This window comes from Notamacropus eugenii, chromosome 6 (assembly GCF_028372415.1).
Source record: "Notamacropus eugenii isolate mMacEug1 chromosome 6, mMacEug1.pri_v2, whole genome shotgun sequence".
Taxonomy (NCBI): Eukaryota; Metazoa; Chordata; class Mammalia; order Diprotodontia; family Macropodidae; genus Notamacropus; species Notamacropus eugenii.
Genome location: NC_092877.1, coordinates 369,360,676 through 369,382,934, shown reverse-complemented (window position 1 = coordinate 369,382,934; position 22,259 = coordinate 369,360,676). Strand labels below are relative to the sequence as shown.

Here is a 22,259-nt window from a genome sequence, read left to right as displayed (position 1 = left end):
TCCAACACCGATCCTCCCCAGCTAGAAGTGACCTCAATCCTTGAACCTCCTGTGCTCAGAGGGCATCTTGTATTAGAGTTATTTGTGCACCTGTATCATTTTGCCTTACGAGGTTTTAAGTGCCTCAAGAGTGAAGGCTGTGTCACTGTGCATCCCTGCAGCCCTACTGCCCAACAGAGTGCTTTGAAACATAGCAGATAATGAAAAATATTCAATTTATTTAATTCTACAAATTAATTATAAACAGCAGCCAGCTTAACCAAAAGAGGTTGCCCAGCGTTCACAGTGTAAAACAAAACAATGTAAAAACTACTTCCCCCTTTAAAGTGTATTTCACCAGATTTAGTAAAAAGTGAAAGAATCCCAAGACGGAAGGTGTTGTACTTCTTTGGTATTAAAGATTACAATGGCTCCTTTTACACAGGCAAATTCCTTTTGAGGATGATGCCACTGGCGATTATAATCTATGCAAACATCATGGCTGATATTTCAAATGTGAAATTTTATTAACAAATCACCTTGGTATGTTATAATCATTTGTATATCAAACATCTAATTCACGGCATTAGTTATGATGTAGCTTTGATACTGAAAATGACTGATTACTATAAATTCTTCTAGTTGCAATAAATGATTTTTATTTTCAAGTCTTAACTTAAAAAAATACTTTTAACGTCCAAATTATTTAAGTGTCCTTAAGCTTAAAGTTACAACTCATATATTCAGATCTATAATGGCCTTACGATGGATCAGGAGAACAATGTGATCATGTCACTAGCTAAACTTTAAGCTTTTAAATTCAAAATACTAAGGATAAAAACACATTTCACATGAAGAGCTATTTTTTCTTTACAAGTAAATCATTTTAAATGAAATACACAATGCTAGACCAACGTGACAAGTGTCTGGCAGCATGCCAGAGTCAATGTTGCCTGCTTCTATCTAGAAGGGATTCTTCAGCATGTGGCGCCCACCCCAAGATCAGCAGCGGGCCCAAAACACTGGCAATCCTGAAGGCTTACAGGACATTGTTCACGTATTCTTCATATGCTAACCACCTTAAAAAAAAAAAATCACTCAGCTCTTATTCTGATAATCATAAAACCCTACTCACTATACAAGTTTATATTACAAAATTAACAAGGTCATAAATTAGTAAACATTTTTCAGCCAAAATCAACTCATTAAAGAAAACCAAATATGGCTAGGGAAAACAAAAAGAGCACCTTATGAAATTTAATTTCAAAAGGATTAAAAATCAGTATCAGAAGATATTCTTTCTTATCTTTACCTTTTAAAGGTATTAACATTATCTCTAAAGAGACATAATGACTTAAAACATAAGGTATGCAAAGTGCCTTGTCAGCGGATCTACATATACATGTGTTGGAAATTGCAAAGGCACTCAAAATGAATTCACTGAACTTATGCAATACAGCAAGTATTGCTCTGAAAACGTTGGTTTGCCAACAGCAGCTTCTGTGACAATAAGTGGAAAAAATGTGACAAACACCTTGTTTGGCACAACTGAACTGTGAGATCTTTCCTCACTAATTGTAAAGTGCTTTCTTAATCAGTCTCTCCATTAGCATCATGATTTGCTTCTGTCAAAGGCACTAACATCTTTGACATTTTCTTTGAAAGAGATCAGATGTTAAAAAAAAAAAGATTACTGTTTTAATATTATTAAAAATTAAAAGGGGAGAAAAGAAAAGGAATGTTAGTTACTAAGTTTTGTTATTTTTTCTTAGGAACAAAGGAAAACTACTTGGATAACATTGTGCTTTCTTTTTATTTCTGAAATTATGCCACTAAATATACACGAAACTAAATGTGACCCTTCTCTACAAGTCTGTCTGTTGTGAGACACCCCCTCAGATTTAGTGTAAGAGAAGTTAACAAGGCTTCAGAATGCTTCCTTTCCCCCAAATGAAGTCAATAAATTAAAAAACTCAACTTTCAAGTTATAAAAAATATGTTTTCATCTTCTTATAAATCTTGAAATGCTTACAAAAGCCAGAAAATACAGTTAAAAGTGTTATTTTTAAACACAAAGATCCACCCTTTAAAACATAGTTATGGCAGAAAAGTGACAGTTAAAAGGGCATCTGAGTGGTCTAAATTTTCCCTCTCAGCCAATTCCAAATTAAATTACTAAATGTGAAAGCCAAAAGGAGATTTCCAGCTGTTTATCTCACAAGGTTCTACTCATATTTGCAGGTTATACTTTGTTCCACTTACTGCATTTGTCCCAAATATGCCCCGAGAGTCACATCTCAGCTGAATGGGTAAATAACAATATGTGGGAGACATGATGAGCTCTCCCAGAGCCACTGCAACTGCAGTCTGAAACATGCAATGGTCAGTAAACTAAAAAATACAATTCAAGAAGAAGGAGAGGCTATTTTGAGAACCAATTTTCTGACCTGAAGTACACCTTTACATTGAAAAGGCAAGGAAAAAAAGATTACATATACATAGAAGTCTCAGCTTTTCAACCATTTGGCATTTTTGTATGAATAATTTTCTTATTTGAAAGTGTGTTTATACTCCTGTGTATTGATTATCATAACATTTGCATTAAAATTATAACTATTTCTCCCTTCCTAGTATGTCCCGTAGTGAATTGCATCAGTTGTTCCTCCTGCATTTCCAAGATGATGGTCCTTCATCCTGGAGTTTTTTAAATTTTGGACCAAGGAAGAACCACCAACCGAATCCAATAAGAACACAAATAATAGACTCCACGTAATAACCATCCAATGCAGTCACACAAGAGCCACCGAGTTTTTTGCAAAGCTGTAAAAACAAAAACATTAATGAGAATTTGTTGTCAGGTACTTATAAATAATCAAAATATATTTCAAAGTGTAAATTTTGCACCATTTGTCTACTTCTAGAATACTTCAAATGATTTAATTATAAACCACCTTCATGAAAGACTTTTAAAAAAAATTCTACGTTCTTTCTCCCTTGTAAAATCAATCATTTTGCATTAAAAACTTTTTTTAAAAAAAAATGAAAGCATCACTTTTAAAGTCTGTATGTATTTTCAATAAATTTGCTCTTTCTAGACCATTTTCAGCAGAAATGATATGCCATATGGAGAAGGAAGATATACTTCTAGCTCCTACTATTACTTTAATTGTCAGTCATTACTACTTCAGAACCTGCAATTAGCCTCTCTCCCCACTAGAACCTGTAAGCTCTGTAACAACAGGAATTGTCATTTGTCCTTTGTTATCACCAGACCTGTGCCAAGCCTGGACCACAGCAGGGGTTTAATAAATTCTTCTTGTTTACAGAAGCTGTGTATAATTCACTGTGCATACACTAGGCACCTGTGGCGTACAGAACACTATTAGAGTGCTGTAGCAGAGGTGAGGAGGAATTAAAGACAAAGTAATGCTAGAAGAGACAGTGAATGGTCACTTAATTCTAGGCAGCATCAAACCAAGAACTCTACTCACGTCAGCTGCTTCAGGAGTCCAACAAGCCTGGTCTGACACTCCCGAGCACTCCTTCACTGTGAGGGGATCCACTAGCCAAAGAGCCACTGTGGAGGGCCAGTTCCCTCCCAGATTGGACACAGTATTTAAAAGGGTCATATATGTGCCTCCAATAAGCGGATCACTAACTTTGGCATTGAAAGCCATTATAGAAACGTACATGCTGTACAATGTGATCTGCAGAGAGAAAATCAAACAAATCAAAGCAAGGAAATAGAGAAGTTTAGCCTATCAAGGACATCTTTCTCAAGAGAGTAGGGGAGGGGTGATGGGAACAGATTACTGACTTCAAGAGTTATCACATATAAAAGGAATTAGCATTTTCCTGCGTGGTTGTAGAGGGAAAAGCCAGCAGCAATGAGTGGAAGTCACACGTAGATAAATGTTGTTCGATATAAAGTATTAACAGTGACAGTCCAAAATGGAACTGACTATCTTGAAAAGTAGTGAGCTGTCCTCAAGTGTTCAGGCAGGGGCAGGGCAATTTTGTGTTAGGGACGTAATAACAGGAAGTTCTAACAGGGTAGGAGCATGGTTTTAAGATTTAGTTTTTGTTTTTCTAAAATTAGATTCTAAATTCTAAAGATACTAAACGTTAAAAAATTCAAATTTAAATGACCTGTACTAATAAAGAAAAAAGTTAATTAATCCTAAATGGCAAAATTCAAATCAAATTATTTGTACGTTGATTAACACTTGAAAGGCTTATCTTTGACAAGTGGCATGCTTAAGTGATTAGTAAGCAATACAAACTCATTCTGACATTAGCCTAGGAAAAACATGGAAAGGTGATTGTATAACTGCTTAATCAAACAGTATAATTCAAAAGGAAATATTTTAATGATAAAATTGCTCCTTAGCACATAGCTGACAAGGTTACAGAAACCACTAAATCAACCACTTATTAACTGAGCACCTATTAAATATTCTGTCTTGAGCTGGAGACTTCATATAATATACAAATCAATTTTTAAAATGTCCTACCCATAAGAAGTTATCTACAGTTAGCTGGAAACTGTGATCTATGAAGTTCTCAACACAGGCATGTAAATTTTGCATCAATCCACTGCCATGGCATTATTTGGGGACACAAGAGATAACTTTTGGGGTAGAAGCCCCAAAGTGTTCAACCCAGATCAACAGCTAAATCTCCTAGCTTTTCACCATGCTTTCTAGGACCAAAAACTGGAACTAGGAAGGGTCCTTCTACTACCCAAACCCCTCGGTTTAACAGAGAAGAAAACTGAAGGGAGAGAGGGGAACAGACTTGCCCAAGGCCACACAGGTAAGTTGCTAGAGATGTAATTTGAACCCAGGATTTTTCCACTGTTACTGTTATCTGCTCAATGTTTGTTTGAATCACTTTCCTAAATATAACACAATTCACTCTGACCAAGCAGTTTAAGTGAAATTAAAACCAAGTCGTGATCAGCTCTTTCCCCAAAAAACTGCTAAAAATCATTAGATCCTACAGATGCATTCCTAATAGAAGAAAACATTCACTGCCTCAGGTGGAGTCTGCAAAGTCTGTCTGACTGTCTCACATACATACAGACACAATTCAGCAGAGAAACTGAGACCTCCCAAAGCAGTGGAGGAGTTGGAGATTGTCTCCATCCCTTCAGCTGTCCCTATTGAATGGACATTTCCAGTAAAGAAGAATGATTGAGGCTGAGGAAGAAATGCCTAAAACCTAAAAAGAAGTCAATGAATGGAGAGGTATTTTGGGCGTAAGAGGACCTTATTTTAGGATTATCTTCCGATATGTAACAATACATTAAATAAATAATACCTTTTCATATAGCAGGTTTGCTAATATTTCTAAACTAGGGAGATTCAGCTCTAATCCAAGATTTTCTGTGACCCTCAGTGGGGGCTTTTGGCATAGAGATCTGAACATACATCCATATGGAGCATAAAATGATGGAGCCTGAGGCTTGAAGGAGACTCTCTAGGGTAACTCTTGGTCTTCTAATGAAGGCATGTTTCCATCGCAGCTAGGATGCCATTTGGCTTACTATTTATAGATTTACTGAGCTCTCAATCACTTGTTTTGTAACTGAATGAATACTGTAGTTAATAATTCTTATATTTAAATAAAGTCTTTTTTAAAAAGGTTGTCTAGATTGGATTTTTGTTACTTGTTATTATGTCACACGCTCATTTTCCCCCCAGGCCAAAGCAAGTACGGCAGTACAAAGGCTCCCAGCTGAAATGGCTCCTCTCCCATACATCCTATACAAACAATGAAGGGCTGATCAGGCCCCAGAGAGGCCCCTTAGGTCTGGGTGGCACAGGCTGAAGTCCTCTTATGTCACAGTGTCACACCATTCTGAAAACCTATTAAGAGATAGAGACCTTCCCAATTATTAATCCTGTCTAATTCCTTTTGCTTTCTGAAATAACAAAAAGTAGGACAAATCTGGGAAATTGCACCTTCATGGAAAAGGTGGCAAAGATCATGAGAAGAGCTCCTCAGCAATCACTACTTTTTTTTACCTGATGTAAGGCATAACTCAGCAGCACTATAATATAGTAATAGATTGGAAATCCTCCTTGATGCGCAATTTTGGGAGTCCACCAAACCATCAAAGCATATTCCAAGCCAAGTAACAATCTGCATAGAAATAAAGAATTAGAAGCTGCTTTCAATTTAGGTGCACACCAAATTTTATAAAACTATTAACGTGCACCTAAAATGACAGGATCCTCCATCTAAATGTGCTTGAGGCCGATAAGATAAGAAAATCATTTGAAGAAACAAAAGTGAATATGACTTTCATACACTTTCTGCTGCACTCTCTTCCCCACTCACCTGTAGGGCATGGCTTTATAAAACACATTCAGTGGCTGTGGGCCTGCAGTATATTTGCTGATGATCAGAGGCAGTATGATCTGCAAGGGAACCATGGGAACTGCCAACAGGGCCAAGTGCTCCTTGGGCACACCCTCTTCTACCAATTTCAGGCCTGTTACTGCATCTGCTGCGGAAAAGCCAATCTGTAACGTAAAAACAAAGGGAGAGTTCAACTTTTGCTTTGTGATGTCCTTTCACCAAAGCAGGACCAGACAAGTAAGTGTTTTTAAAGCTGGAAATGACTTAAGAGATCATGAATACAACTATCTTGTTTTGAAGACAAGGAAACTGAGGTCCAGGCAGACAAATCGATTCTTCAAAGGGCTGTACTTATAGCTGGTAGGGGTGGAGCCAGTAATGCTCATTCGATGATGTCATCCCTCCTCTCTTTTGAACCCAAATTACTTACTTCATTATAAATCTATGTCCATCTCAGGACCAAGTAAGACATTACTGCCTCTATCTTGTAAGTTAAAAAAAATCAAGTCAAACAAAGGGGACTTGCCACATGGTCCTATAATATTTTTAACGAAACCAAGAATAAATTTCAGCACTTCTACTGTACTCCATTAGTGACGGGCCAAATTTTACTCCTGTGAACTTCTATGACAAAAGCACCAAAATGTACTCATTATTTTTTAATTTTCATAAACTATTTTCCCTACTGCCTTAAAAATTAAAGATATTTCTCCCTTTATAACTAATTTCTAAATAACTAGAAAACTCCAAGAATCTTTCAATGTTTCCGAGAATGAGGGAAAAATATGGAGGGATGGAGATCACCGATCTAGAGCTTGGGCAGGGCTTTGAGTTCATCCAGGGTAGCCTTTTTATGTCATAGACAGGAAACCAAGGCCCAGAGAGGTTCCCCAGGCCTGAAGGCCGAGCCTGTAACTCCAAACTCAGTGTTCTTTACATTACGTTGCTCTGCAAAAGAAGCATGCTACGGTGTTTTTTTTTAATGATAGGAGCTAAACTAAAAAATATATTACTAAAAAACCCCCCAAAAGCCAGGATTCCTTGATGTTTATACACAGAATTCCACTGGTATTGTTATTCCTTTATAAAAGTTATATACATTTAACACTGTATCAAAAGTTATACTATACACAAAGGTAATTCACCATCATTTTTCCCTGTGTGAATCCAAAAATAGTTGAAAAAATTGTTTACATGTTAGTTTTAAATTTTCTAATTAAGTTCTAATTTGAGAATGTAGGATTTTTTAATGAAGACTCTAAACACTCAGCACACACTGAGAAAAAGCTGTGTTCTTCCTGATCCAATTATGTTTATACTACTTACATTCGTGCAGACATTTTCATTTTTATTATGGCATTTATTTTTAAGTTTTTACTGACAAAATTAAATACAATTATTTTAAAATAATTGAATTAAATTAATAAATTATCACCAATATTAACAGAACTTGTATGGTGCCTATGTTATGTCACAGACTCTGAAAGTACATTTTCTGTTCCCTCTAGGACAGGTATTTCCTATCAGATATTCTTATTGCTAAATCCTAACCCAAGTAAAGGAGAAGGAAAAGTGAATGCTATAAAAAAGGAGGGAGAATCGCAGCTAACTAGATAAAAATCATGAAAGCTGAGTAAGCCCTTGGAGCCAGAGGTCCAAGGTCATGGCTTTGCTGATCTCCCCCATTATGGCATGGAAAGAGCTCCTCACCTTCTCGAGGCACAACCTAAAAGGCCTCTCCAAATCTCAATGTATGATCCTTTGATAAGAACTGTGAACAAAGATTACAAGTAAGAGAAAAGCAGGAAGTAAAAAAAGTCATCAGGATGGTAGAAAAGCTGAGTACAGAGAAAATAAGAAAGCCCAAATGTATAAACGCTAGAATGAAAGACTGCCTATCAATCAGAACTACTACAAATGAATCAACTCACAGTGTGACAATACAATACTGAAAATACTATTTAATTTCATGAATTTGAAAATTTATGCCATGATGACCAACCATTTTGAGTTAAGGTTTGTGTTACTTGTTACATTTAAATTCTGTCGTTTTTTTTTCCTTTTAAAAGACTTGAATTGAAAATTTCATACATAGCATTAAGATTAGGAGACAACAGGGACGGACAAACTGTATGTGGCCTAATTCTTCTAAAGTCCCTTGTTTAATACCAGTCAAGTTTATATTAAAATACTTAAAAACAAATTTACATATACGGAATTGATCTTTGAAATAAATTTAAACGTAAGATAGTAGCATTAATAGAATTACATGATGATCTGAGAGATGTACTTACCTTTGCAGTTAAAATCATGAGGCAGAAAGTCATCACTGCCGGCATCTTTACAATTGTAAAAAGCAGCTTGTAAGTGTCCATGATCCCTTTTGTTTCTTCTTTCAACGGAATGACTTCTGTGTTTTCTTTTTTAAGCAGGGCAACTAATGTTGTTGTTATCAAAAATATGGTCCCCCAGAAAAACAGAAAATCTAAAATAAAAAGTAAACTCTTTAAACCATAATTCACTTCAAAATGGGCATATAAATTGAGTACAGGATGGTTCTATCTTTTTGCTTGAGAAAATGAAGGAAAGAAGGCACAAAATGTATCATACATTGGTGTTCGTGGTTGTCCACTGAATTATGGAAACATCAATGTAACTTAAGGGGAATTTTCTAATTTATGGTTTTGAAATTTATATTTTTTAATCTCTCCAATTACGGTGGTATAGGAAAAAGTTATAAAAAATGCCTTAAAAAATGGATCACTAGCAATAGCCTACAACAAATATTAGCAGATACAAATATTAATTTGGCTGAGGCCAAAGTCAGTCTCCTGAAAAGGCAGCTGGATCAAGGCAATGAAAAAATAGCAACGTTGAGAAACTGAGATCAGCCACCTGGGCCAATCACAAGGAAGTGAACCAGTGAACAAAGAGAAAGAAGTTGTTCAACACTAGAGAGCTTTCTACTATCTGAGAGAGGAAGAGAATCCTAGGAAAGGACTGCCTGTGTCACACACAAAGTGTGACTACACAGCCAGTGATGACTGTTCTGTCTGAAGGCCAGACTTGGCTTCTGTCTTAGAATCATCACTCAGGGAGGATCTCCACCTCCTGCATATGGCTGTCCTGGCCAGAAGTCACTTTAGAACAGCTTCCAAAGAGATCGCAACTGATAATCCAGGTAACCCAGTGAAGAAGGCTGAAGCAGGACAACATACAAGACAAAAAAATGTAAGTGGAAGCAATGCAAAGCCTGAAATGAACCACTGGTCACATAAGGTTCAAGTGAGCCCAGCTCATGCTGTAGCAAAGAGCTGAGAAACTGCAAGCCCTGGATTCTTTGCCAAATTGAGTGAGATGCGCAGCTCTGCCCCCAGCATTGGTTTGATTTTTCCTCCTTTCCCCCTTATCTGTCTTAATCACTGTGACAAGGGGATAGTTCACTGGGAGGGGAGGGATATAATGAGGAATGAAGGGTATGCAGAAATAATACCTATCAATTAAAAATTATTTAAGAATTGGTTTATGAGTCATCAGAAAAATCTGTCATTCTTTATTCTCTAAGCAGGATTAGCCAGCAATATAATAATCAGAATTAGGCAGGTTAATTCCTTGTAATATTCAAGAGACTTGGTTCTAAGCAACTTCTAGTTTTTTCCAAATCAAATCCACCCTGAAAGGATGAAGACTGGCAAACATGGTGAATATTCAAGAGGACAATGGCCCAGATTCAGAAGGCAACAGAAAAGGTGTAACAAGGCTAAGGCGTGTGAGGTGTGACACACAGAGCAAGGCAGGCAACACAGTCGAGGGTCACCTTTTCTTCCACATTAGCAATCTTTATGAAACTCTGCCCTAGCAGGGCAGTTAAGAAATTAAATAAGTTAAAGGTATGTACATTTCACCTTTAACTTCAGTTGTGTTTTTTCAACTCCCTCTTTCACTGATTTCATTTACCCTCCCCTACTTGCAAACAATACTAGGTAGCATGTCTGTGGGGTCTTAAGGCTTATAAACCACCTTCCTCCCAATTTCCTTGTGAGGTAGAGAGCAAAAATACTTCCATTTTGGAGATGAGGAAGCTGAAGTTAAGAACTCACGGTCAATCCTACTACTAGCTGACATGTCTACAATAACAGTAAGGCTGGCAGAATGTTCTGTCAATTGTCTGATCTGATCCTCATAAAGTATCCTCTCCAGGGGACAGATGGGAATTGGAGGCTGTCACCCAACTAAGAAGCTATCAAAGGCAGGCTTGGAACTCAGGTGTTCAACACTCACTGCCCTCTAAGCTACCCCCAGCTTCTGGGAATTCTGGAAATTCAGAAAAAAGTACCACGGTGAGAGTCAAATGCCTTTGAATTCAAGCTCTGTCCCTGAATGACCCCAGTGAGTGATCTCACATGCCTCACTCTCAGGGTTGTACTTTGTGGATTGAGAGGATTAGGTCAGATCATCTTTCCACGCTATAAGCCAATGGCTGTCAGAGTCATGTAGAGACCTGGCTGTTGTCAGAGGACCATCCCAGGCAGGTCTGGGCCCCTCCCCCCCCCCCAGGCTGGCTCTCCACCCTCAAAGTCCTGGAGGATGTTCAGGGTGGTTCATCTCCTTTTCCCTATAAGCACCTCTAACAGTACTGATGGGGGTGGTGGTGGTCAAGAACCAAGTACTACAGCTCTACTATCTCATGGGTTAATTATTGTGAATCAGCTTAAGGGTCTAATTGCCATTTACATTTTTTCGCAACAAAAAAATGAGTTCTGGGTTTCAAACAATAAATTTTTCAAGTAGCCTCTGTTTCTTGCTTGCAGAAATAAAATTTCCTTCATCCTACATTTCATTAAAATGGCAGTGACAAAAGCAAGCATACATTGGGGGGTGGAAGGAGAAGGACACTTGGATCCAAAAAGGAGGATCTAATGTGTATGAGCAGATTCTTCTAAACAATCCTGGTAAGGTAGGGGTGGGGACACTGGAGGTCAGGGAGCATCACTGAACAGCCTGGGAGGCATGTGGGAGCAGCAGCTGAGAATCTGTGTCATCAGTTTCTTTCTCCTCCAGTGGAGAGAGAGGTGATTAATGGCACAGCCTGAGCTCTGGGAGAATTGGTGCAGTCTCTGCCAAAGCAAACTCAGGCATCCATTGTGGAGATGAAGGCCCATGGCAATCCAGGGTCCCTTTCCTTTTTGGAGGTTCCTTGGGGCTCTCTGAAGGTGAATTCTGGCCTCATCTGAAGTCCAAAGAGCACATGTCTGGTATACCCTGGAGGTACATGACCTCCAGCAGCAGAAAGCCACTGACACCAAACCTGGGCAATTCAAAACACTCAAGATATTACAATAACTTGGTCACACCAACAGAAGTTTAAATTCTACTGAATGCTCCTTACACATAAAAGACTCAAGTGAAAATGAAGCTACTTCACTGGCAGTTAAGAGTTGATTCTAGGAGGGGGCAAAAATTTTATATTTTTATTTGCTAAAGCAACTGGGCACAAGGTAAGCCAAACATTTCTCTGCTGACTCTAGTAACAAAACACAAAGAAAAAGGGGTTAAATACAAGCTAAACAAGTTTGAACCTATTCCTAATTACAGTTTAGAGAAGAGATTATACTGGTTCCTTGTGTCTTATACGAAAGAAGGTCGTCAGCAACAATGTGAATAATTATTTCAAAATACAGCCCACTGCTGAAACGGGGGAGGATACAGGGAACTAGTATGTCAGACAAAGGAAAACACTGGAAGATCTTGGTGGAACCAAAATGGCAACATAGCAGGAAAAAGTATGCCAAGCTACAGCTTCTTCAAACAGGTAGAGAAAATGCATGTGACTGAATCCTGATGGGGAAATCCTCAAAGTCATGGTGAGTCCTTAGTCCAGCCCAGGAGACAGACAGAGAAGTCTGTGGACCCTGGGGAAGGGGATGGAGAGACTGCATCAGGGCCAAAGTCCCAGACCCCTCCCAGGCCCTAACCTTCACTTCCTAGTTTGAGGTATGAGGCCAAGATTAGTGCCGAGGGATGGCCTGCCAGAGTAAGGAGGTGCCAGAGTCCCTGGGCTGTGTACAGACAGAGGAGCAAATTCAGAAACCCACAGCAGGAGCAGAGCAGGGGCTTAGTTTCAGCTTCTATCCCAATCTGAAGCCTGAAGATGAATAAGCAGGACAAAGACCTGAGCAAATAGTCTGCAGTTCTGTCTTCTCTGAACCATCACAACTTCCCAGCTGGCTGACAGGGACTGGGAAGAGCATCTGCCTGAAAGAGCTGTCCTGAAAATCAATTGAGATAATAATTGTACAGCCCTTAGCACAGTGCCGGGCACATATTAAGTGCATATAAATGTTTTAAAAATATTCATTATTATTACTGTTACTCAAACAAAAATGCAGGTCAGGAACTTGTAGAGGTTGAGGAGCTGAGGGGAGAGAATCTAACAGATACAGGCTTATAGCTGAGAGTAACCTACCCAGCAAAAATGAGTATCACACTACTGGGGGAAATGGATTTTCAATGCAACAGAGGATTTTCAAGCACTCCTGGTGAAAAGACCAGAGTTGCAGAGAAACTTTCAAGTTTAAACCTAAAAAAGTAAACACAAATAAACAAGGATAAATTGCTTCCAGTCAAATATGGGGAGATGACCCATGTATGTCCTCTGAACCATATTATGATCGGGAGAGGCCTAGGAATGGTTATTAGGTCTTGATATTAGAAGAGAAGGGAAGAGGGACATAGAACAAAGGGTAAGGGAGACGAAGGTTAGGGAAAATTAGGAAATACAGAAACAAACAAGGAGGATGGGGAGAGGAGAGAGGCTAACACAAACATTACTCCCATCAAAACTGGTCACATTAAGCTGGGTACAAAAATACATTCAGCTCAACAGGGGAGTAGGAGGGAAAGGGGAGGAAGGGAATCAAGGGGAGGGTAAATTAAGGGTGGGATGCGTCCTAAGCAAAAGAAACTTTAAAGACCTACAAAAATATTTACAGCTTTTCCAAGGTGGCAAAGAATGGAAATCTGAGGTGTATAATTTGGGGGAAAGGCTGAACAAGTGATGGTAAATGAATGTGGTGGAATACTACTGTGCTACCTACGGCATATACGAAGGAAATGGTTTCAGATAACCTGTAAGACTCATATGAACTGACCCAGGATTATACAATGACAACAGTATGGTAAAGACAAATAACCTCAGAGAATTAGGAACACTGATTAGCACAACAGCCAACGGTGACAAATGATGAAACATGCTGTCCATTTCCTAATAGACAAGTGCAAGACTCAGAGTACAGAATAAGAAAAAGATTTTCTGGATGCAGCCAAATTTGGAAATTTGTTTCACTTAACTGTATATGTTTGTAATGGTGGCTCAAGGCGGGGGTGAGGGTGGGGTGGGAGGAAAAGAAAGATTTTTGCTTATTGAAAAAATAAAACAATTTTTAAAAATTCTATGGAGGATGATGATAATGGAAGACCATAAGCAATATTGCTTCATAAAGCAGTGAGAAACAGTGGAGGGAAAAACAAGCTTAGTGAGAGACCTATAGTCTGTTCAGCTAGAGATGAAAACAGAAGGCAAAGAACAAACAAAGGAAAGACCTAAAAGATTTCTAGAAAAAACTGCAATCAATGAAAATGGAGCTGCCACATTGGGATCCTAACATCCAATCCCTGATGTGCTTCACCTAGAAGCAGAAAATGCAGTTAAGAAAGTTGAGGATCCTTTAAGATCTAGTTCAGCCATCCTTCTCACTGTGCACATGAGGAAACTGAAACCTAAGGGGCTAGAGGCAGGAGATGAAAGTTCTGCTTGACCTTTGAAAAAGCATTCACTTCCTGGCTGGCAAACCATGATTGGGTGTGAGTAGTCTTTGGTTCCCCACATCAAGACTTCCTATTTTAATGGGCAGAATCCCAGATTGGGGGTAGGAGCCCTGGGTTTCAGTCCTGATTCTGCCACAGGTGATCTCTACATTTTTTCCATTTTTTTTTTTTGTCTCCCATATTCCTCTCATCCTCTTTGCCCCGCCCTCCCCTCCTATTTCTTTCCCCATCTGCCATGACCAAGTTCAGGGTCTGGAAGCTTGAAAGTGTGGGAAGCCTGGTTCCTGGATAACAAATATTTTACTGTTCCTAAACGCAATAATCCTCTCTGTCCTCTATTTCCTCAGATGAGCTACTTATCGGAGGTGATAATTAATGTGTACTGACTACAGTAGAGGCTGTCTCTGAATAAAATGTACCTTGCAACATATACTCAGATTTTAAAACTTTGCTTAGTAATCTGATTTTCCTTATAACATGTAAAAACACTATCCACTGATCATCTTTCTTGGAATACAGGAAAACCAGTTAGAATCAGCAGCAAGGAGTCCTGGAAGAGAAACTGGAAGTAGCATGTGTCTGGCAAGTAAAAGCCCAGCTACCACCTCAATTATCACTTCCCCTTGGGCTCGTGTAGACACACCAGAGCCCAAGACTCGCAGAGCCCCTAGAACCCCGAGGGAAACAACTCTCAACGGGAAGGAGCCTGCTGCCTCCGACAGACCACCACCACCAACCTGTGGGCCGGCCGTGGGCGAGGAAACCAGAGAGCTCCAGAAACAGTCGGGCCAGCCCTTCTGCCCCACAACCAGCCCGGCCTCCAGAAGCTACTCAGGGGCAATTGTCCTTGCAGGTGCTGCAGTCCTTTCTTCGGCAACCACAGCTACCCAAGACCCAGAAAGGACCTGCACCAAAGTCCTCGGTACAGTACAGTCTAGTAAAAGTCAGTGTTAATAGCATCCCAGAAGACTCCTCACCCCCTGCCGCCGCTGCAGCCTGGAGTCCTCTGTGAGCTCCGTGGGAGCAGGCGCCGGCTGGCTACTTGTTTCACGTTCTAAACCCGTGCTTTGTTACTGTTACACTTCAGCTGCTTCTTACGTTCTGATTTCTAGGGAGCCGCTGAATAAGGAACGTTATTCATTAGGAAATCACCCCTGGAGGGAGACATACTGGTATTCTTGTAAATCTATCTCCACTTCTGACCGAACCGAGCAGTCACCTGGTCGGGATTAGACCCTGTTCGGTATCACACTGTGCGTCCAGCGCTTCAAGGTCAATGTACAGGGCACGGCACCCGCTAAGTGCCCGCACAGCGCTCTCCCCCAGACCCCACGCCCGTCTCACCTGAGAGCGTCACGATGCCCCGCGGCTGCGGCTCCGAGCGCAGGTACTTGTTGCAGAAGTCGGCCGACTCCAGCGCCAGGAACAGCACGTTGCCCAGGAAGTAGCCGGCCGTCTGGCCCACGGAGTTGCAGGTGGACGCGTAGCCCACGTTGTCCCGGGACAGCATGGTCAGCGCCCAGCCGTCCACGGCGATGTCCTGCGTGGCGGCCAGGAACTCGAACAAGAAGAAGGCGAGCGTGAGCGCCACGACGTCGGGGCCGTGGGCGCCGCCCAGGAGGCGCTCCACCTGCGTGGACAGGTAGATCATGAAGAGCCCCAGGACGTACTGCGTGGGCACGAGCCACGACTTGCGGCGGCCGAAGCTCCGCACGTACACGGCGTCCACGAGCGGGGCCCAGAGCAGCTTGAGGCTGAAGGGCCAGAAGACCAGGCTGAAGAAGGCCTGGTCCGTGTAGCTCACGTTCTGGCTCTGCAGGATCAGCGGAATGCTGCCGGCCAGCCCCAGCGGGATGCCCTGGAGCACGTAGAGAAAGAGCAGCAGCAGCAGGCTGCCCAGCTCGCTCCGGTAGCCCCGGGGGGGCCTGGCGCCCGCGGCCCACAGCAGCGCCTCCGTGTCCCCCTCGCCGCCCACGCCGTCGGCCGGCGACTCGTCGTCCCAGGCGCCCGGCGGCGGCGGCGGCCCGCTTTTCAGGTCCAGGCAGTGGTTGACGGGGCCGGGTCGCCGCTGCCGGCTGCTGTCCTTGTGGGAGACGGTGGGGGACATGGCCGGGCCAGGCCGCGGGGGGCCCGCTTCAGGGCGGGAGGCGGCGCGGGCCCTTCTGGCCGCGGCCCCGAGGGGCCAGGCTCGCGGCCGCGGGGCGCCTAGGCAGGGCCCGGGCCGGCGTCCCGGTCGGGGCTGCCGCGCCGGGCCCCGGGCTGGCCGAGGGGGCCGTGATGCTGCGCGGGGCGAAGGCGAACTCGCCGCGGCCGGGCCGAGTCGGGGGCCTGCGGAGGCGGCTGCGGGCCCGGCTCGGGAAGCCGACCCAGCACCTCAACTGCTCCGTCAGCCGCAGTAGCCGACGCGCTCCGTCTCTCCCTTCCCTGAAAGGATTCCAGAGATACTGGATGACTTCCGGCGGCGCAGGACTTCCGGCCTCGCGCGGCAGGAAGTGGTCCTGTTCTTAAAGCCGTCCTCTTTCGGGCCGGCCGCCCCAGGCGGACCAATCAGGATCTCTCGCCCTCGCGCGGGACGCCAGAACGACTGTTACAACCTCCGGCGCCTGCTGGGAACGTTTTAAGCGCTGCACGGAGCCTGGGGGCGGGGCCGAGCGCCGAGGCTGGCGTCGGCCCCGACAACAACCGGAGAGCGTGGTGAGCTTCCATTGGCAGAGCGCCGCGTACGTCACGTCCGGGGCGGGGCGCGCAGCTCCGTCGGCGTCCTGGGCGCCTGGAGAGGTAGCGTCCTCTCTCATAGAGCTTCCCCGATCTCGGAACGCCTACCTTCCCAGGTAGGTAAGAAGCGCAGGTGCTAACGTAGGAGAAGCGCGGAGGCCCCCGCTAGCCTCCAGGACTCCGCCGGGGCTTGTCGTCCGCCTTGGAAAGGGGAGGAAGCGGAGGCACAGAGAGGCGGTGCCCGCGGCAGCCTCGAGCTCCGGCCTCGCCGGCCCCGGGCCTTCTCCGCAGACGGATTCGGAACGTGGGCCCCTTCCTTGACGACAGGACCGTCAGAGGGCCCTGCTGGTCACCGGGAATATCTCTTGGGTGCCCATTGCGTGCCAGGCTCTCGCCTCGACCCGGGGGTACCGAGGAAGGAAGGAAAGAAAGAAAGGCTGAAGGGTTCCTGGCAGGAGATGCGATCCCGCCTGGCATCGTGGGCCGCTGGACCGGAGGCTCCGGAGGAGAAAGTGAGGCCAGGGCCGGGGGCAGCACCCCCCACCCAGCACGGTGTCCGGCGCCAGGCACGGCATCGCCTTTGGGGAGGACACACAGCCACGACACGGCCCTCCTGGTCACCCGTGGCCCTCACCTGTATTCTTCAGTTCACTTACTTTCCCAGCATCTCTTGTACATGTCTCCTCTGACGCTGTCATCGAGCCGGTGTGTGTCTGGACAGTTGTAACAGCCTTCCGACTGGCCTTTCCGCTTCCAACACGTCTCTTGGATGGCCCATCCTTGATCCTCATAAACCACAGGCCGGCCCACGTCATCCCCCTCTTCAATAAATTTCAGTGGTCCTCTGTCACCTCGAGGATCAGATACTCAGATATCTGTTTGGCATTAAAACCTTTCATAGTCTGCTTTCCCCTCCCCCTGTCAGGGTCTCTTCACACCTTTCCCTCCATGCCTTCCTCTTCTCTTCAGTGACTCTGGCCTCCTTGCTGCTCCTTGCATAGGACACTCCATCTCCCAACTTGGACCATTTTCACTGGCTGTCCCAGTGCCTGAACCCTCCCTCCTCTCTGCTGCCTGCCTTCCTAACAATTTTGGCTGAAATTTTAAGGGCAGCTGAGTGGCACAGAGGAGAGCACCAGGTCTGGAGTTAGGAAAAATAGTTCAAATCTGCCTCAAACACTAGCTATGGGACCGTGGGCAAGTCACTTAACTCTGTGTGCCTCAATTTTCCCATCTGTAAAAATGGAGAAGGAAATGGCAAACCGCTGCAGGATCTCTGCCAAGAAAATCCCCAGGTCTGACAGGACTGAAAATGACTAACAACCAAAATCCCACCCTTTGCAGTAAATCTTTTTCCAGTGCCCCTTAATCTTAGGGCTTTGAGATTCTCTCCAGTTTCTCCCTTATGTACCTTGTTTGTATGTAGTTATTTCAGATCTCCTCCATCAGACAGGGATTGTTTTCTCTTCCTTTCTTTTTGCCTGTTTTTGTTTCCCTAGTGTGCAGCTCGTTACCAGGCACAAAGTATATGCTTAATAAATGCTTATTGACTTAATACCACAGACCCCCATAACTCTTGATGCTTTTGGTATTTAAAGATCATTCTTTGGTTATTTATTGGCATATGAGAATAATGTCCCTTTGAACCCATGTAGGCTAGTCAGAATTGTTATTGATAATTTCAAGAAATCTTTCGAAACCATGACATCTGTGAACATACCAAGGTTCCAAGTCTTACTACACCTGTTCTCTCCCACACCTTCCCTAAGGAGCAAATTTATGTTCTTTTTCCTAAGTTTCCTAATTTTCTAATGGCATGAAAGAAGTCATGTGACCCCTTTAAGTTGAGGGAGAATATAAAAGACTAATTACCTTTCTGAAGGGAAAAAAAATGAACATTGTGCTCTGTGCTGTAGGTACAAGTCTGTCACTAATAAATTTTATTAATTTATCATTAATCCAAGCATTGTTCTACTCAGAGAAATGTCCAAACTGACAGAATCCCCTCATGCCCTGGATCATCACAAGTCTTTTAAAAATAATTTTATATTTTTTATTCTGGTCTTAACAAACAATAACCAAAGCAGGAATTTACATTTACATAGTGGTCCAGAAAAGAGATTGTATGTGAAACTGCAGCTCCCTGTTACATAGAGTTTGCTCTTCTTTTAAGTACAGGGTATGCCAAAAGTCTTAGCACTATTTTAAGCTTTAGTAGCAAAGCTTTTGGGCCCCATTGTATATAATAAGTTTGATTTGTGGCTTTCAAAACTGACCTGTTTTTCTGTGGTTAGTTTTGGCTTTTCTGCTTTCTTTGCATTTGAAAAATAGATGCCTCCATGATCTCTCTTATTTTTTTTTCTTGTTTGCTACTCTGCACCCACTCAAGCAAACCATCTGCTCACCCCAGCATTGGAAAAAGAAAAGCCAAGGCCTTGCTGGGCTGAGGCAGTCAGCTGATATGTTTGCATAGCAATGCAAAACCAATTCCCATATTGTCTGTGTCCACAAATGTATTTCTCATTCTGTGTTGTGAGGCTGTCTCACCTCTCTGTCAAGAGCTGGGTAGCATGCTTCCTCATCATCAGTATTCTAGAATCACAGTTTTTGTTGCTTTCATTAACGTATTCAAGTCTTTGAAATGTTTGTTGTTGTTTTTTTTTAAATGTTCCTGTATAAGCTGCTCTTCTACTTACTTCGTTCTACATCAACTCATACAAGTCGTAACAGGTTTCTCTGAAACTATCCATTTGAACAGTTCTTTTTTTTAAATAGCATTTTTTTCCCCAATTACATGTAAAGATACTTTTCAACATTTGAACAGTTCACAATGGCATGATAATACTCATAATGGCATGAGACTTCTGTTTGGTCCGCTCTGATTTTTAGGGAGTTTGTTGCCTGCACAAGGTTTTGTTTTTCTCTTGTGCCAAGCTATTCTCTTAAAATTCTTTTTACATATATCATTTCTTTTTTTCTTCTTTTTACTTTTTCCTCTAATGTTTCCCTTTCATCTGTAAGTTAAAAAACCACATTTTCAACTTCTTCTTAAAAAAAAAAAAAACTCCTACATCATCTCTCCTAGGAATTCTAGTTGATGTTGTTCCCAAGCCATGTTTTACTTTGGGACTTGGTTTGTTGATGTTTTGGAGTCATCCTTTTCTGGGTTTGTGACTTGAGCATCCCTGTCATCAGTTTAGTATCTTTAGTTTCTTTTTTTTTTGATTGTTGATGTATTCATCCAGCCTACTTCCTGACTGAAATTGATGTTTGGGCCAACCTCTAGGCACATCTGGGGCAAATATCTGGTCCAAGCGTCTGCTTATATCCTTCTTCTTCTTGGGAGAATTGTGTTTACTTACTTCAAGATCTCAAGGATAGTTGAGACTGCAAGCATTACTGATCCCAGAGTGATGTGATCTGGGGTATACACAGGAGGGCCTGCTGTAGAGGTTCTTAGATCTGCTTTTCTGAAAGGAAAGCAATTTTTGAGGGGTCAACAGTCTACTTTAATTAAGCACAACCAGAGAGAGAAGCACCAACATCTGGGTTTTCAAAGCAAGGGGGCTCCTAAGTGGCCAGTCTCATCTGGCACACAAACCTTCTTCCAAAAACTAAACCCCAAAGTAAAACCTCACCTCAGATTATTTATACACTTTGGAGAGCCAGAGGGCATCACAATCCTAGAAAACCAGTGCCTCATTGGAAATTAACAAAAGCTGTGGGCCTTCCAACAACAAAAAATCTCCCCTAATCAAGCTTTCCTTAATGGGCAGGCCGATTAATGAGTGAGGAAGATCTTGAACTCTCATTAGCATTACACCCTCTGATCTGAGTTCTGCAAGTTCCAGAATTAAGTGTGGGTCTGTTGTCTTGTTCTTGTTTGGAAATTTGAGTAAACTGAGTCATAACAAAGATAGGAAGCCCAGTAGAGAGGTGGACTGGAGGGTAGCACTGAGACCCTGCTCTCCTCTTGGGATCAGTGTTACACTTCTCACTTCTGAACTTTTTCTTCTCTCAGTACATGGCTAGGATTCCACCATGCCTAGGTGCAGGTTCCCTCCTCAGTCCACTCTGAATCTGTGATCTGGAACTGGGTATTACTGAACAGAGCTGCCATATGGCATTTGTTTCTGTACCATGAGCTAGTTCTAGGATCCCCTGGGATCTCTTCCTAACCTAGGGCTTCTTGCTCAGGTGCCCGGTCTCAGCTGTCTTTCTATCTCTGGCTGCTGAAATGCTAAACACACAGTATATTCATGGCCAGACCCCTCTGCAATGTCTGAAAACTTCTCTGTTTGTCTTCCTAAGATGATCTGGGCTGGAAAAATGACTTGCTGTGATATTTTTTTTCTTGAATTTTCAGATCAGAATTCAGTCTGGTGCATTTTTTAGATCTTTGTGAAGAGGTGGTGGGAGAGCTAGACTGTATTTCCAGCTACTGAGCCATCTTGACTCCATTTCCTAAAGATCTTTTCTAAAAGATGCTTAAGGTTGGCTGGCTAAGCATTCTCAACTGAAAATCTTAGTGGGGAAGCACACATGGATATTGCCATGAAAGAATTCTCCAGATTCCTCAGAGATATCCCTAGAACCTGATGGGGAGGAGTTGCCCATTTCTGAGGCCTGAACCTCCTCAGTGGGAGTAAGAATTGGAGTAAGGATCTTGAGAACTTAAATGAGCTACAACTAGTTGAGAAGTAAATAGATTGTGAGTTCCTTGAAGGCAGGATGATCTTTTGCCTCTCTTTGTATCCCCAGTGCTTAGCACATAATAGGTGCTTAATGAATGTTTATTTAATGACCCTAAGTACACTTGACAGTGCCTCAAAGGTGGAATAATTGACGGTAGTAAAAGTAAAGGAATCCTAAAAAAACCATCAATCACCACCTGAAAGAGATCCCAAGTTGAAAATTCATAGTGACATTATAGCTAATAATTATAGCAGCAGGTCAAGGAGAAAATATTACAAGCAACAGGAAAGAAATCATTTAAATATTGTGGAGCTACAGTCAGGATAACAAAAGTGTACATTAAAAGACTGAAGGTCTTGGAATCTGATATTCTTAGGAGCAAAAGAGCTGACTTTGCAACCAAGAATAACTTACCCTGCAAATCTCAGTGTAATCATGCAAGGGAAAGAATGTATATTTAATTAATTAAAGGACTTTCAGGTATTCTTGAGGAACAGATCAGAACTGAACTGAATATTTGACCTACAAGAATCAGGAAAAACATAAGAAGGTAAACATGAAAAATCAGTTATAAGGGGTTTAATGAAGTCAAAATGTTTACCTTTTTTGGGGGGAAAATGTTATCTGTCACTCAAGAATGTTATCATTACTATCTATATATGCTTGAAAGAGCATAT

At 42.5% G+C, this 22,259-nt stretch overlaps 1 protein-coding gene across 1 annotated transcript; it reads right to left on the bottom strand.

Annotated features, from left to right (window-relative positions):
* Positions 1 to 482: 482 nt before the first annotated feature.
* On the bottom strand, positions 483 to 16,279 carry SLC33A1 (solute carrier family 33 member 1). Its single transcript, XM_072618664.1, has 6 exons — positions 15,517 to 16,279; positions 8,640 to 8,830; positions 6,325 to 6,509; positions 6,009 to 6,126; positions 3,471 to 3,686; positions 483 to 2,799 (listed from the first exon to the last, which is right to left on the bottom strand). Exons 1-6 carry the CDS (start codon positions 16,277 to 16,279, stop codon positions 2,632 to 2,634), a joined length of 1,641 nt encoding a protein of 546 aa, XP_072474765.1. The 3' UTR covers positions 483 to 2,631.
* Positions 16,280 to 22,259: the final 5,980 nt, after the last annotated feature.

Excerpts from the sequence above, each read along its gene's own strand:
- SLC33A1 (XM_072618664.1), bottom strand. The coding sequence starts at position 16,279 with ATGTCCCCCACCGTCTCCCACAAGGACAGCAGCCGGCAGCGGCGACCC. Across the intron at positions 8,831-15,516 it reads GGGCATCGTGACGCTCTCAG|ATTTTCTGTTTTTCTGGGGG; the intron begins GTGAGACGGGCG and ends TTTTTATTTTAG. Across the intron at positions 6,127-6,324 it reads TATAAAGCCATGCCCTACAG|ATTGTTACTTGGCTTGGAAT; the intron begins GTGAGTGGGGAA and ends ATTTCTATGCAG.